At 40.0% G+C, this 16,672-nt stretch overlaps 1 protein-coding gene across 2 annotated transcripts in view; it reads left to right on the forward strand.

The window, feature by feature from the left end:
- Positions 1-16,672, forward strand: part of Lpxn (leupaxin) — a 32,605-nt gene that overhangs the window by 10,769 nt on the left and 5,164 nt on the right. For both annotated transcript variants that reach the window (XM_051146187.1, XM_051146186.1), the window contains exons 3-7: positions 5,428-5,474; positions 11,129-11,228; positions 14,205-14,372; positions 15,048-15,221; positions 15,340-15,421. In XM_051146187.1, coding sequence (XP_051002144.1) covers positions 5,437-5,474; positions 11,129-11,228; positions 14,205-14,372; positions 15,048-15,221; positions 15,340-15,421 — 562 coding nt within the window. In that variant the 5' untranslated portion in view covers positions 5,428-5,436. The remainder of the gene's footprint in view (positions 1-5,427; positions 5,475-11,128; positions 11,229-14,204; positions 14,373-15,047; positions 15,222-15,339; positions 15,422-16,672) is intronic.

Genomic DNA, 16,672 nt, shown 5'->3' on the forward strand with positions numbered 1-16,672 from the left:
TTTAAAAGTTTTATTATTAGTATTTGAATTAACGAATTAATTTGATTATGACTAACTCCAAAAGGTGACTAATGATGACTCTTCCCGATCTTGTTCAGACAAAACTTCAGTAACAACACCCTTTCACGACAGTGTTCAGGGTCATGGCCATGACGTCTAAGAGTGCCACCATCTAAGACCACTCTTAGCAGATGGTAGTAGAGGAAATCTGCCGGCCACTTGGTGTGCTGCCATGCCATGGTATGGTGGCGCATGCACATGGAGCATCTGTGGTCAGTGAATAATAAGCACATAACACTTAATGTCATACAAATGATGCTCATGGAATAGAGTTTAGTTTTCACCAAAAATACTATATGGTGAATGTTATTTAAGCATTTTTATTTGTGTTCGTAAATTTCTAAGTGTTTGCCTTATTTTTTGGCTAGCACTTAAATCTGCCAGTTGGCATAAGACAAAATGCAAGCCAAATCTTCAGGTTTTCTTTTCACAGAGCAGTTATGAGGAAGGTGTAATTTGCACAAAAACATCTTTTGATGTTTTTCAGTCACCACTGGGAACAATTTAAGATATCACTGTCCTCCTGAAGATCAGGAAACACAAAAAAGGCGAAGAAGAGATGGGATGTACTTACGTTTTCACACTTAATTTCAGGAGCATGTTCCTGAAGATGGCAGTTCATGCATAGCTGCAGGGTGTGTATTTGCAGATCACTATGAAATACACACCGACACTGTGAGAAAACCACTCTTGTAAACGATTTTTTGCTCATTTTCAATTCCATATTTTCTTCGGCTTATAAGTAAGTTGGAAAGAGTAGACTCTCTTTCGAAACCATCAAATAATGTTAGTCATAAATCACTGATGTCAGAGGTCTCAATTTGAAAATAATAACATTCAGAAAATTAGAACACACCAAACTTTTTTTGATTTATTTTTCACCCAATGCACAGCATCAAAAATAAAACCCCTTGAAGTTATTTTCCTGTTAAAAAATAAAACTATCAACATTACTAATGTCAGTAGAGTAAGTTCAAAAAAGCTCAACATTGAGGCTAGCAGACTTCATGGTAAGAATAAGAAGACAGATTGTTAGTAGCATCATAGTAAAGTGTTCTGACTAATTTAAACCCAGCAGAGCAGAGTGCATGTGGAACTGGCTATGATGTGCACAGAATTGTTGATGTCATCTAAACAAATAGCAGTATTCTTCTGCCCATCGAAACTAAAGTCATCAAGACTGGCAAATGTCATCCCAGCCGTTTTTTTTTTTTTTTTCCTAGAAATGACATTAAATACAAAGCAACATGTAAGCATGGCTGCATTAGTTTTCTCTATGCGTTGTTGGCTGTGATCCTCTGGGCTTTTGAAATGCTCCACCCTCTGAAAAACTCATTTCATAAATCCTAGGTTACCTTGTGTGCAAAATTAGGTGGAGATCTGTAATCACATTATTCAATCAATATAGAGCGGAAAAAGTGCTTCTTAACAAATACAATTGAGTTTAACAGAAGAAGGCAGCTCAATTTTCCCCAGCAAAAACCAAGAGAAAAGAGATCATGAAGCTAAATTGCTTAATTTGAAAACATGTTTCTGAAAAATCTTGACTTTGATGGATTTTGACTTTATTTTATTGGATATATTTATAACCCAAAATTTAATGAAATTATGGAAGTTTAAATTTGCTTTTACCTATCCTTTACAAAATATGGTAAAAAGACTCACAAATAGCGACAACTTTGTGTTTATTAGACTGTTAATGAGGAAAGATGCTGTGAACGAAGATGGATAGAGATGACACACGGGACTTTTGTCCTGGACTAAGTAGAAGGGGGGGGGGGTCAACAAATGTGGAAGGACTAAAAGGGACAAGAGTACAAGAGGGTTAAGGGATGAAAAAACAAAGATTGGATTTTATGTCATATATGTTTGATATGTTCTATAAATTTTATAAAAGCAAAAAAGGGACCTGTGGCGGCAGTTGAACCAGAGACAGAGGGGAAGAGGAGACAAGGAGGGTGATGGGAAGGCATATGCAAGCAAAGTACACTAATATACATGTATGGAAATTTCCCAGTGATGTCTATTATTTTGTGTACTAAGAAAATTAATTAAAAGAAGATATCTTCCAGAACATATTTACATATTAATAGAGAAAACAAAATTGAGAATATGTTTGCCAGAGCAGAATGTGCCCTGAACACTCAAATTCCTCAACATTAGAGAGATCAGATCTCTATTGAAAGTGTCATGCCGTAGGGAAAAGCACAAGTTAAAGACAACAATTTTAAATCTATTAACCATAAAGTGCAACTTTGGAGAAGATCACAAATATTTTTTTTTAAAGTAAACAATCAAAATGTTAGAGACAATAATGACCAACTTGCCAATTAAAGGATGTGATTTTATGTTGAGAGTGATTGTTTTCTTATGCTGCTTTAAATGTTCTTTTTTAAAAATTTATTTTTCTTTTCTTTATTTTTTATTTTTATTTTTAATTTCTTCATTTTATATCCTGATTGTAGCCCTCCTTTGTCACCTCCTGGTCCAGCCCTTGTCCACTCCCTAATACCCCCTGCCTCATTCCCTTAGTCCTCAGAAAGGGGGTGCCCTTCTTCCCCAACATCTAACCTCAGTCTATGACGACTTATCTGGACTGCTTGCATCCTCTTCCTCTGTGGCCTGGCAAGGTGCTTCACCAGGGGCAGTGATCAACATGTGGGGCCAGAGCCCATGTCAGAAGTAGTACTGACTCTCCATATTAGGGGACCCACAAGGAGACTGTGCTGCCTATCTACTATATCTGAGCAGAGGGTCTAGGTCCACACCATTCATGGTCCTTGGTTGGTGCATCAGTCTGCAGCAGCCCTGTCCTCTGCCCAGATTTGTTGTTGGCGCCATTGATCTCCTTGTAGAGCTCCTGACCTCTCCAGATCCTTCTATTCCCCAGCTCTTCCATAAGACTCCTTGCATTCCACCCTCAAGTTTGGCTATGAGTCTCAGCATCTGCTTGGATCTCCTGCTGGCTGGAGTCTTTCAGAGGACCTGTATTGTAGGCTCTAGTTCTGTTCCTCCTCTTCAACTGCTTCTAGTGTCTATCCTTTTTGCCTTATTTGTCCTTCTGAATGAGAATTAAGCACTCTCCCTAGTGCACTCCTTGTAATTTAGTTTCATAAGGACTGTGTATTGTAGTGTGGTTATCCTGTACTATGTGACTAAATGTCTGCTTATAAATGACCATATACGATGCATATCTTTCTGGGTCTGGGTTACCTCACTCAGGATGATCATTTACCAACCTTGAAAGAACAATTCTCAACTTCATATAGAAAAATAAAAAAGCCCCAAGTAACTAAGACAATCTTTTTTTAAAAAATATTTTATTTAATTTTAATGTGCCTTAGTATGAGAGTGTCAGATCTTGGAGTTACAGACAGTTGTGAGCTGCCATGTGGGTGCTGGGAATTGAACCTGGGTCCTTTGGAAGAGCAGGCAGTGCTCTTAACCACTGAACCATCTCTCCAGCAACTAAGACAATCTTATATAATAAAAGATCTGGCGGTATCTCCATACCTGATCTCAAGCTGTACTATAGAGTAAGAGTAATAAAAAGGGCACGGCACTGGCATAGGAACAGACAGGTGGATCACTGGAATTGAATCAAAGAGCCAGAAATAAACCTATGGACCTATAGTCACCTACGGACACTTGATTTTGACAAAGAAGCCAAAACCAAAACCAAAACTAAAACCAAAAAAAAAAGCATCTTCAACAAATGGTGCTGGTCTAACTGTAGAAATATGCAAATAGTCCCTTATTTATCACCCTGGATAAAACCCAAGCCCCCTCTCAAAATAACCAAACTGAAGTCCAAGTAAAGAGTTAAATATTAAGTGATCAAAAAATTAAGAAGCGTCCCATTATATGTGTGTGCATGTGTGTGTGTGTGTGTGTGTGTGTCTGTCTGCCTCTTTCTGTCATCTCTGTCTCTGTCTCTGTCTCTGTCTCTGTCTCTGTCTCTCTCTCTGTCTCTCTCTCTCTCTCTCTCTCTCTCTCTCTCTCTCTCTCTCCTCTGCCTAAAAAAATTTAAAAAGTAAGGAAAAGAGATTTTGATCACAATTCTTGTTGTTGCTATTTTGATTAATCTGAGACAGTTACTCAGGCTGGCCTCAAACTTGTGATCTTTTTCCCTCAATTTCTCAAGTGCTGGGGATAAAGGCATGAGGGCATAAGCCACCACACCCTGTTCTTGATTGAAATTATTCTATAGGTTCACCAGTACAATTTAAGGAAGGTATTTGGCAAATCCTATGTACTTCACTAGGGAATTGTGGGACATATGTTCGTAATCTGAACACTGGTGAAGAAGAGATAGGAGCTTGAGCACTTGAGTTCCAGACTAGATTATAGAGTCACCCCCCCCCACTTAAAATTAGAGATTAAACAACATGAATTAAGTATCTCCACTTGAGCTGTATAACATGTGATCATCACCTGCAGATCCACCTCCTCTCCCTGCCTCATCCTTATTCCTCAACCATCATCCCTTTCACTCCTTGCACATGGATCACATTATCTGCTTGCTTTCCTTACCTCATGTAAGTCACTGCTCAAGTGTCGTCCATTCAGTGAATTTTCCCACAGCATTGCATTTATAACTGCTACTCTCTGCATATTTCTTATTTTCTACTCCCTGATTAACTTTTATACCTGCTTCTCATCAATAGAATGTAAGCTGTGGAATATTCAGTTTCTGTTTTCTTAAGTTAGGTCTCAAGTAATCTAGGCTGATTTCGAGCTCACTGTATAGGGGAGGATGAGTTTGAAATCTTGATCCTGAGTCCAGCTCCTAAGTGCTGGGCTAACAAGAGTATACCACCACACCAGGGTTATGTGGTGCTTGGATTAGAACCCCAGGCCTCATGGATGCTAGGCATGCACTCCACCAACTAGGCTACATCCTCATTTTCCAGAGTATTTGGTTTTAGTGGTTGTTTTATTTTGTGTTGGCTACAACATTCTAAGCCCTAAAACATAACAATTGCTGTGTAAGTATGTGTTCACTTTCATTTTTCTCTCTTAATGGATGGTACTTTTGTCTTTGGAAACACTTAGGCAATAAGCTACTTATTACTTGTATTGATTATCATTGTCATCGTCGAGGTCACCATCATCATCATCATCACCACCATCATCATCATCATCATCATCATCATCAAGACAAGGTCACACTGTGCTGCTCAGTCTAATCTCATATTTATGCCTCTTTTTCCTCATCCTCCCAAGTAGCTTGGACTAAAAGTGTACACCACTATGCCATTCTGGTTATTCCTTTGTAAACTAAAAACTTCCCTCACTCATGGTGATAAGCACCAGCATTCTTATACAGATGTAATTCTTTGCTCTTTTCTGTCACTTATGTTTTAGGTGCAGCTCATGTATACAGCTAATACCCAGGAGCCCAATGTGTACAGGTATGCTTTGGATTCTAACCAATAATTTCAAAATTAAAAGTTATCAGGTAATTTCTTACTAATAATTGCCAATAATTTGGTTTGTAAAAATTATCATTGGATTTTCTCTATAGTATGCCTTTTCCCAGAGCCTTTAAGCAGATGCAGAATCCTTCTACACTGACTTGGCAGCCTCTCAAAGTATCTGCCTCCAGACAGGTCTCCAGGCTGGAACAGGGAGGGCGCGGGGGTGGGGGTGGTATTGGTGTCTCTGCATTTTCTTTACCATCTGAAAAGGATGTAAGTTTCAGAGTCAGCACAGATATGTTGGCGTTTCATGCAGCGTTATCATGCAGCAGTTTTCAAAGGAAAGAACATACCTGTCTGAAGAAACTTAAGCCAGGGTCCAGCAACATGCGTGTGAGGACCAGGGCTACATGACAAGGGTCCATCACAGACAAATGAGTGCAGACTTCTATTGTCCAGGTCTGCTCCAAGTTTATTTAAGTAGTAGAAGGTTTCCCTTTATTAAAAGTTACACATGGAATAGATACACTTGCTAAATCATTTCTTCTGGCCAAAGCAGAATCAGTAATCTAAAACAAGAAACAGAAAGGCTACCTCTTTAGTGTTTCTCTCCTTAATCATAGCTGTGGCGCACGACCAGGTGCAGTGGCTCATGTCTGTAATCCCAGCAGTCCAGGAGGCAGATGCAGGTAGATCTCTGTGAGTTCAAGGCCAGCCTGATTTACAAAGTGAGTCCAGGACAGCCAGGGCTACACAGAGAAACCTTGTCGCGGGGATAAAGAACAAAAACAAAACAAAACAAAAACAAGAAACCTTAAAAATAAAAAATAAGAAACATTAGATTCCTTTGTAAAGGATTTGTGCTTGTCACAGAGTGTCCCACTGCATTGTCTCATCTCTGAATCCCAGCACATAGAGCACACATAGGAGGCTAAGTCAGGGAACGGACCTCAGGTACACAAGGTCATTTTAATATGTCCCTGGCCCACTTGAGGTCACTTTCTACTGTGGTGAGAGTGGTTAACTTATTAGTACATGTTACCTATTTATTCCAGCTCTAGAAAGTGGCAGGTGAACACTTCTTTGTTGTCTTCACCCTCCTGTTGTAGATAAAAGAACAAAACAAACACAAGCAAGTAAGCAGTGTCTGTACTCAAGAGGCCCTCAGCAAATATGTGTTTTCTTAAGATGTCAACAGAAATACATATGAATACTCAAATCTGTAACATGAAAACCAGCTCAAGCTCCAGCTAGTTTCCAGTGTGCCTGGCATTGTGATCAATTATTTGACCACAACACTGTCTTATGGACATTGTCCCTTACAGCACTGGGTCGCTGGCCTCTGTCCCTTTTCTTACTCTGGGATCTGCTAGAGCCAGACCATCTTTTAAAAGGTCTTCCATTTAACTTGTTTTTCTAGTTATTGCTCACCCCAAGTTAAAGCTTATTCTGTGTATAGTCTGTGTGCTGACAGACCACAGATACAACAACAGCACCACACACACACACACACACACACACACACACACACACACACACACACACACACACCATAGCCAGATATCAGAGACAGCCTGACAGCAAGCATAAACCATGGACTGTTCATTAGTCATGTGATACGGAGCCTTTCTCTTTCCCTAAAATGTATAAGGGACTCATACTCTTCCATGTGGAGCTGAACCCTCCTCAGAGTCCCTACTACGCTGCTTTCTTTTTAATATATTTATGATATTAAATAATGCTTTTAATAAATCTCTTATCAAAATAGCAGTCCACCTTAGGATCTCCCTTGAGTCCCTCCCCCCAACTCCTAACCTTTCCTATTGTAGGGATCTGGCCCTGGTGGTTGTATTTTCCAGGCTCCAAGACAGTTGGCTGCCATGGGCTGTGACCAGCAAGAAGTGCTGGAGAGATCATCAGCTGTGCAGGGCACTTGCCCTGTCCTCGCCCTTGACTTTCCAGTGTCTCTATCAGCAGCTGCATCTCTGTCAGTTGGAGCCTGACAGCCTGCTGTCATTCCAGCACACTGAGCAGAGGCCTGGGCTCTGGTGATGTTGTCATGCTTTCATCCTTTTCGCTTACTGGTAGTGATGACTCACTGCTGTGGGTTTCTGGTAACCTCAGTGTCTCCTGTTTTGCTTCTTAGTTCTATCACCATCTGTGTAATCAGTTTTCTACTGTGTTAATTCCACTTGCTTACTCAAACTTGCTTAAATTTTCTGGACTGGAATGCTTTGACTGGTATGGGAGAATGATATAAAATTCATCCATAACCATGTGTGGATTTTTATAAATTTCCTAGGTGATAAATAATTTGAGCCATGACCACTACCATGCCCAGATAGGATGATGCTAAACTCAGAAGCTAGATTCCCTGTCTATTTCCACTGTATACTCTAGTTTGCATAAACTTCCCACTCCTCCCAGTATACCTTGAGAGTGTGCTTAATTGCAACCATGACTGTAGTATTGGGATGTCTCTAAGCACTGTACATCAATAGCATTATGGCAATAGTTTATAAGTGTATCTATTAGAAACTATGAATAGCAAAAACCATGTGTTTGGTAGTGATGGGGAGGAACAGGTCACAAAATATAACAGAAGTAAACAAAGGAAAAATAGGCATGACGAAACTCCTTAGTTGGAAAGTATACATTCTGTTCTTCTTTCAAATACATGTCTTGTGATCTGTATTACTAAAACTCTTCAAATTATGAAGCGCTTGTGGCTATTGCCATAGTAAGGCATTTTTGCTATCTTTAAAAGGCCAGGGGCAGATCAGAGGCCTCTAATTTGAGGTTTCTTTCTTTTCAGCAATATTTTCCGTATGGGTCTCTACTTTGTAACTATAAGCTTGTCGAGTTCTTGTTTCCTATTTAGATAGAATTTTCCTGAGTCAGCTAGTGTTAGAAAATCTTGACAGTGGTCTCCTTTTTATACATGACACATGGGCTCTAGTTTAAAAGAATGTGGATATTTTTTGAGCATGAACAGGTCTTCTTCAGTTGTAAGGTGAGGAGGTTTGCGAATAACCAGGCTTAGATAAAAGGCTACATTTGCTAATGTGCCTGCCATGCAAGCACAAGACCTATAGCCTGAGCCCCGGAAGCCACACACGGGGACTTCATGCTTCTTAAATTTAACAACATATTTTAGAATTATCTTTTAACTTATATAAGTCTATATGTGCTTTATTTTTAGCAATGACATACTCTTCTGAAAAATGGAGGAATTATAATTTATTTAACTATAACACCATTTAGTTTATATTTTTGCTGTTGTTTTGTTTTGTTTTATTTTTTCAAGACAGGGTTTCTCTGTGTAGTCCTGGCTGTCCGGAAACTCAGTTTGTAGACCAGGCTGGCCTTGGACTTATAGATACCCTCTTGCCTCTTCCTCCTGAGTGCTGAGATTAATGGCATGTGCCACCACAGCTTAGCTCAGTTTACTTTTTGTTTACTCAAAAAGCCCTGTACTGTAATCAACTTCTTTTGTCTGTCTTGATATATATATATATATTTTTTTCTTTTAATTAACTTTAAGGTAGCATGATTATTTGTTATTATCTGAAGAAAGTACAAACAGGATCAAGCTTTGAGAGTTTATGGCTTTGCCCTGCAGTTTGTTCTGTTTTGTACTTGTAGCTGAGATGTGATCTCTCAGCTTCTTTCTCCTGCTGCCATGCTTGTGGCTTACTGCCATGCTTGTGGCTTACAGCCATGCCCCATGGCCATGCTTGTGGCTTACAGCCATGCCCCATGGCCATGCTTGTGGCTTACGGCCATGCCCCACTGCTGTGCTTGTGGCTTATGGCCATGTCCCACGGCCATTCTGGACGTTTATTCCTCCACAACTGTAAGCCCAAATGAGAGAGCAAACTGGAGAGCAAGGCTATAACTCTCAAACCCTGACCCCAGCTAGGCTGAACTTCCCAATAGTCTCTCCCAACAGCATCACTAAGTGTGGACCTTCCAACGGGAGACATTTCTCATTAAAAGCACCACAGCACGCAAAGTTAGTGGGTTTCATTATGGCATCTTCATATGTGCCATTATACTTTCTTCTAATCTGTCCCTGCCTTATTGCCCTTTCCCATGTTCCTGTCTCCTCTCTAGCTACTTCATTTCCTCTCCCCAATAGTCCTAAGTTGTGTTTTCATGTCTATGTTTCTGTGAGATGTAGACTTAAGCCGGGTGGTGGTGGTGCACGCCTTTAATCCCAGCACTCGGGAGGCAGAGGCAGGCGGATCTTCATGAGTTTGAGGCCAGCCTGGTCTACAAAGTGAGTCCTGGACAGCCAAGGCTACACAGAGAAACCCTGTCTTGAAAAAAACCGAAAAGAAAAAAGATGTAGACTTAAAAGTGAAGTTGTGAAATAAAGTGTATTTATATTTGAAATGTTGATAGAGTCTATCTGAAAGAGTGTTTTAGAAATCTTTATAACACACATATATACCGTATGTATAGGTATTTACGTATATGTGTGTATGCATATATATAATCTTAACTAACATTGTATATTGCCAGATCTTTAAAATTATGATTAATAGATAAAAATTATTTTTTCCTTCAACTGTTTTCTTAAAGATTGATGGAATTGATTTTATATGTTGATATAAAACATAAGTGTTACCTCAAAGAAGATACAACATCATTTATTCTGAAACCAAGTATGAGTGACCACAGCCTGTAAATACAGATTTAGGTTAACCCACATTCCATGTTACAACATGTCTTTTATGGTCATTTATGTTGAATCAAAAGTCAAGATCTCTTTCTTCTCCAAAATTAAATTATATTTCAATGTCTATGTCCTCTATTACAGCTCAGCTTTGCTACATCACTCATTCATCCACAGACACTTTGGTTCTTTTCATAACTTCACTGTGTAAATAACTCTGTGAGGAACATAGGGTCACAGACTTCTTTCCCGTGGGTCATTTTCATTTCCTTCACAGCAGAGGGGCTGCTGGGTCATATGGTAGTTCTATTTTTCATTTCTTTAGGAACCTTCATATTGTTCCTCATAGTGACTGCACCAACCTGCATGCCACTGGCAGTTTACTTTGGTTATTTTTCTCTATGTCTTCGCCAACATTTGCCTCATGCTGTGATGGGTATAAAGTGGTATCTCATAGTAATCTTGATGATTAATGAGAATGATTAATGAGGTTGATCACCTTTTTGTATACCTGGTGACTGTTAGTCATCTTTAGGGGAATGTTTACTCAGGTTTCTTGGTTGCCTTTAAAACCGTTCATTGTATAATTTTAAAACATTCTATTAAAACTCTTTAACAGGCTTTACAGCTCTATTCTGAGGTTTCTTGGACTTTAGTAATTGGAGATATGTCCAGTGCTTTTTTTTATACACTTGAGAACAAATAGGTTATTTATTTTATTCATTCATTCATTCATTCATTCATTCATTCATTTACTTATATGGCCAAAAAGAAACAGATACACAAGGCAGAGAGGCCTTATTAAAAAAATTAGAATAACAGCCATATTTAAAATACTTCCTGTCTCTGTTGTTTAGATTCATATTAAATAGGTTAATAGGTGAAATGGCATCCTCTAGTATGTTATGTGTGACTTAACAGTTATTTGAGTTTTCATGTGTTAGTATAACTTTTATTCTCTCTGTAGTGAGGTCCAAGAGCCAAAAGAATCAGTACCACCTCCTAAAACCTCAGCGGCAGCTCAGTTGGATGAGCTCATGGCCCACCTGAGTGCAATGCAGGCCAAGGTGAGTACAGTCTGGATGTTAGTCCTGGGTCCTAGAGAGGGAACAAGTTAGCTTGGTAATCATCAGTCATCATCTTCTGCTTTGGATTCTAAGGCAATATTCATTTTCCTAGACTACATTTAATTTGGTGGAGAAACTCATTTGGGTATGAAACATAACACAATACGAGGTAACAGGCCTTGATCTGGAGGGGCTTGGAGTGCTTTTACTATAGCCAGTCATGAAATTCTGCAGTACTTTTAGAATAAAGAGCTGGCGATTTTTCTTAATGAGTGGAGCAAAGCCGAGGGATTTTGAGAGGCTCTGCATATTTTATCTGAGCAGTTGTGATGGGAGTTAGAACGGACATTGAAGAATAGGTGAGGCCTGGACACATAATGACAAAAGTCAGAGAGAGCCTGGAGGGCAAAGACTGCACCTAAGGCATGATGACGCAGAAGGTCTGTTAAAGGCACATGCCTGAGCAGGGCAAAGAGGCCAGTGGGCAGACTGGGGCACAGCAAGGAGGCCGAAGTAGGAAGGATGAGTTCTAAGCCACACTGAGATAAAATGTGTTCTTTGTTCTTGTCTGTGGCGTGAAAATGGCAAACACATGCATCCTGGCAGAACGCAGAACCAGATAAGGGCTCTTACTCATTTATCAAGAAAATAGATCTAAAATTTTTTTCCTTCTTTTCTTTTTTGCTTTGTTTTGTTTTTCATTTTTGTTTTTGTGCTTTTGTTTTGTTTTGTTTTGTTTTTTAAGACAGGGTTTCTCTGTGTAGCCTTCCAACCCTTTTAAATCTGTTGGAAGTTAAGATGCATACCCACGAAATCTGTATGAAATGTTTAAGGCAGACTGTTAAAATATGTGACAGAGGAGGGCAGAGACAAGACATTAGACTCCCAATATCCCACTCGGTGCCTACACACACTAACACATAGTTGTTGGAGCGATAGATGAAAAAACACCACAAACAAGGCCCTCTGTTGGCTAATACTCTATAATTAGCTAATGTTTACACTAAAGTTGAGTGAATTGACATAAGCCAGTGTATCTTAGAATGTGTGTTTTAAAGATAATACATACACAGTATATAAAATATTTACAGAAAACTATTTCCGTATCATTTGTCCTCAATTGTCTCCTTCTGCCCCCTGCAGGTCATCAGAAAATGCATGTGTGTCTAGAAGTATTTTGGAAAATGTAAGCAGAGAGGTGTAGATATGGAGGATATATTATATTTTTACTCATTTAATTTAAAAAATGTAACATATGTAACTATTTTGGTATCTCATGGTATTAACCATTTGAATAGATACTTCTCAAACACTAATTCTATTATATAAAGGGGAGAAAATAATCTGTTTAAGGATCAGTTTTTTGGAGGGAAATGAACATATGAGAAGTAAAATAATGTGAAGCTATTCCAGACAGTGAAGACTGAATGTCTAGAGCAGGAGAACCATTCAGGAGAATGTTGGGAGCCTGCCCACTTCAACAAGAAGGCTTTCAACAATGAAATAGAAAATGAGATTGGGAAGACAAAATGAGAGTAGTTGGGTGTGAAGCTTTGAATATCTGTTTGATGATAAAATAAAATTGATGAGAAGGCAGTAGAGAAACACTGTATCACTGTATCTGATTAGATAAACATTAGGTAGGTAGATGACAGCAGCTCCCCATGATGGAAAGGGCATGAAAGGATAAAGGAAAAAGTAGTCTCTCTCTCTCTCTCTCTCTCTCTCTCTCTCTCTCTCTCTCTCCATCTCTCTCCCTCCCTCCCTCCCTCCCTCCCTCTCTCTCTGTCTCTCGTGTGTTGTTTGTGTGTGTGTGTGTGTGTGTACACAACTGGATTGAATGGCTTATTTATTTTTTGTCTTTATTTTTTATTTTTTGTCAAGACAGGGTTTCTTCTCTGTATAGCCTTGGGTATTCTGGACATGCTATATAGACTAGACTGGCCTGGAGCTCTCAGAGATCCTCCTGCCTCTGCTTCCTTCAGTGCGCATGCCACTGAGCCTGGCTGATTGAATAATTTATAATACTTAGTTTGGATCCGTGTTTGAATAATTCTAATCCATTGACAATCTCACTACCTTCCCTCTCAACTGAGCTTGAACATCACACAAACCATTACAAGTATTTCTGCACATCTGCTTCCCTCATTCTCAAATTTGCTGCCCTTCAGTTGGACTCATGACTTTGGCATACAAATCAAACTTCGGTCAGAAAAGACCTAGGTAATCTTTGCTTTTCTTCATATACTCTTCTGTATGTTCAGTCTTAGTTCTTTTGTTCTGGCCCTGATGATCTTGTAAATTTTCTTCTAATATGTCAAATATTTCATTTCTTAGGCCCTCTCTCTTTGGACTGACCTTCTCACTAATGTCACTATTTTTGGGTTTTTGAGTACCTATGCTCAATTATCACTTCCTCAGAGGCACTTTTTCTTAAATCAGTTTGTATTCATCATAATACACCCCTCACATCTATCTCTTATATAATGTACAACTTTTCTTTATCTGACATGCAGTATATGTTTATTACCTGCCACTCATAGAATGAGAATTCTAGAAACTTGATATGTTTTATATATTGCTTCATAACAAGTTCCTGGAATACTGACTGGAACAAATTAGGTGCTTGGAAATTAATAAATGAATAAAAGGAAGAGATAACTAATTTTTATCTGGGGCCACTATAATTGCAACAAAGAGTAATCTTCATATATTCATTTTTTATTTTTATTTTTGGCAGACAGAAGATTTACAAATAAATAACACATGATCTGATTTCATTTGTCCAAGGAACTTAAAATGAAATAGAAATAAAAGTGTTTTTATTGATGTTCATATTGGGTGTCTCCAGCACCTTGGAGGAAGGTTGGGGAAGATCAGCTATCAGAGATAAACTGATAGGTTGTATAGCAGATGTCAAAGAGAAGAAAGGTGCACCCAAGCTGATTTGTCTTCCTGGTTGTTTCCTTGTCCCAGGTTTCAGTGGAAGCAGATGCCAGCAGGAAACACTTGCCCGACAAGCAGGATCACAAGGTGTCCCTGGACTCAATGCTTGGGGGTTTGGAACAGGAACTACAGGATCTTGGGATTGCCACAGTACCCAAGGGCCACTGTGCTTCCTGCAAGAAACCAATTGCTGGGAAGGTAGGGTGATCCAGGATGCCAGTGTCTGTGGATGTCCAAGGGCGTGTCTTTCTCTTTATAAGATGTTGTAGTACTTGTTACCAATCAGTGACTGCTTACAGTAGTCTCGACACTGAGCTAAGTGCTTTGTAATATTCCTGCATTTAATGGTTGAATCAACCTCATAAGGAGGTTTTATTATCATACCTTCTGCAAAAACAAGGAATTCAAGAGCTCAGAGACACTAGCTGGCAATATCAAGGTCTAGAAAGTAAGAAGCAAAGGGAATGTTTGGGTCCAGAACAGTCTGGCTTCCGAGTTTGAGTTCCTAATCATTTTTGTTCATTGCTGCTAATGAGATGACCTGCAATTTCAGCTAAATGTAACTTTAAGTCAGAGATACTGAGACTTGCTCAGAATCTGTGGTACAGAGCTTTCCGATCTGACTCAGGAAGGAGGAGAGGCAAGGCACTCAGAGCTGAGGAGTAGCATCTGCCTGGCTTCTTGATTGGTCAGGATGTCACATCCCTTTTACTGCCCTTTAAGCATGGCCACAGATGGCCTTAGCACAACATTGGTCTGGGCCTTGTTTTTGTATAACTCAGGAGGTGTGGTCTATATGGACTGCAGCATGCAGAGTGCCCTCTAGAGCTACGTTCTGCTGCACTGCCATGTCAGTCTCTGTGATATCCCCAGGTGATCCACGCTCTGGGGCAATCCTGGCACCCAGAGCACTTTGTCTGCACTCACTGCAAGGAAGAGATTGGCTCCAGCCCCTTCTTTGAACGGAGTGGCTTGGCCTACTGCTCCAAGGACTACCACCACCTGTTCTCTCCTCGCTGTGCCTACTGTGCTGCCCCCATCATGGATGTAAGTAACTCCACACTCCTGCCAGCTTTTGTGTACTATCTGATCATGCATTAAGAACCCTGGGCATGTTTTACAACCCTGAAGCCTTCTAATACCTCTCTGTGTGTCCCGTTTCCAGAAAGTGCTGACAGCAATGAACCAGACATGGCACCCAGAGCACTTCTTCTGCTCTCACTGTGGAGAGGTGTTTGGTGCAGAAGGTAGGAGGGGAGGCTGCAGCAAACCCCGAGGGAGAGATGGGAAGGCCAACAGCACTGTTCCTTGGGGACCATTGTCTGCTGTGTTTTGGCTCTCAGGACTGGCACTTACAAGCCTAGTTCATGCCTAGATGTTATCTCTCTACCTTTCCCTAACATTACTAATTTTTGTTTATATTTATTTTTTAAATTAAAGAAGTGAAAACTCATCATTTAAAAACAGTCTATGGCTTCAATTGATAACTTGGTAGGTGAAGCATTTGCTGAACAAATATGAAGAAGACCTGAGTTTGAGTCTCTAGGGACTGCTTAAAACCTAGGTCTGGTAGTATAAGTCTGGACCGCAGTGTTCCTACCAGGCATGTGAGGCAGAGACAGGAGAATCTTTGGAAGCTCGAAGGCCAGCTAGCTTCATGTACACAGCACAAACAGAAAAGACTGTCTCAAACAGAAAGAAAGGACTGTCACCAGCGGTTGTCATGAATCATGGCACATGCATGCTTGTATTCACGTAAACACACATACACCCCACACTCCTCTCACACACATTTATGTCCCTATTACTTAAAGGTATGAACCCATTTTTTCCCCTTGGAGCTAACATTTCAATTACTTTCCTCTAGTGTAGTTTTTATGACACTTACCACGAATTTACCTGATAGAATTGTAAAATATTTTTCAAAAGAGTCATCTGTGTCTATGAATATGTCTGTTCGATTTTATTTTATTGGTGATCTGGCAAGAGAGGCTGGCCCTCTCGCTCCACCCTGAGATGCTGTCTTCCTGCTGGGCAGCCATCCTCTCATCATTCTCCCCAGAGTCCTCCTGGATCTGCTGTCGCTCCCTTCTCCTCAGGTCCTCGGGTCCTGGGGCCCATTTCTTTATTTCTCTGAATGTGCTCTTGGAAAACTCCCTACATGTATAGCCTCCCTCTCTAATCTCTCATCTGCCTCATTTTACCCCCTTACTTCTGACAAGTACCCTTTCCAAACCGAGGACGTTTTGTTGTTTTTGGTTCGGGGATTTTTTGTTTGTTTGATGGATTGATTTTTGAGACCCACTGAGTTTAAGCAGGTAGGAGATCTTGGGCAGGGCAGATGCAGCAGCAGGGAAGCTGTCCCTTGAGAGCTTTTCTTAATTGCCTTTTCCCCTCCAACTGGGCAGCTTGACTTATTTCTTAGGTATGCTAGAGCACCCAAAGTCTCTACTAAACTGTTTCAGGTAATCACTGTGTTTTGTGGCATGGAGGAGCAT

This window comes from Acomys russatus, chromosome 5, assembly GCF_903995435.1.
Source record: "Acomys russatus chromosome 5, mAcoRus1.1, whole genome shotgun sequence".
Taxonomy (NCBI): domain Eukaryota; kingdom Metazoa; phylum Chordata; class Mammalia; order Rodentia; family Muridae; genus Acomys; species Acomys russatus.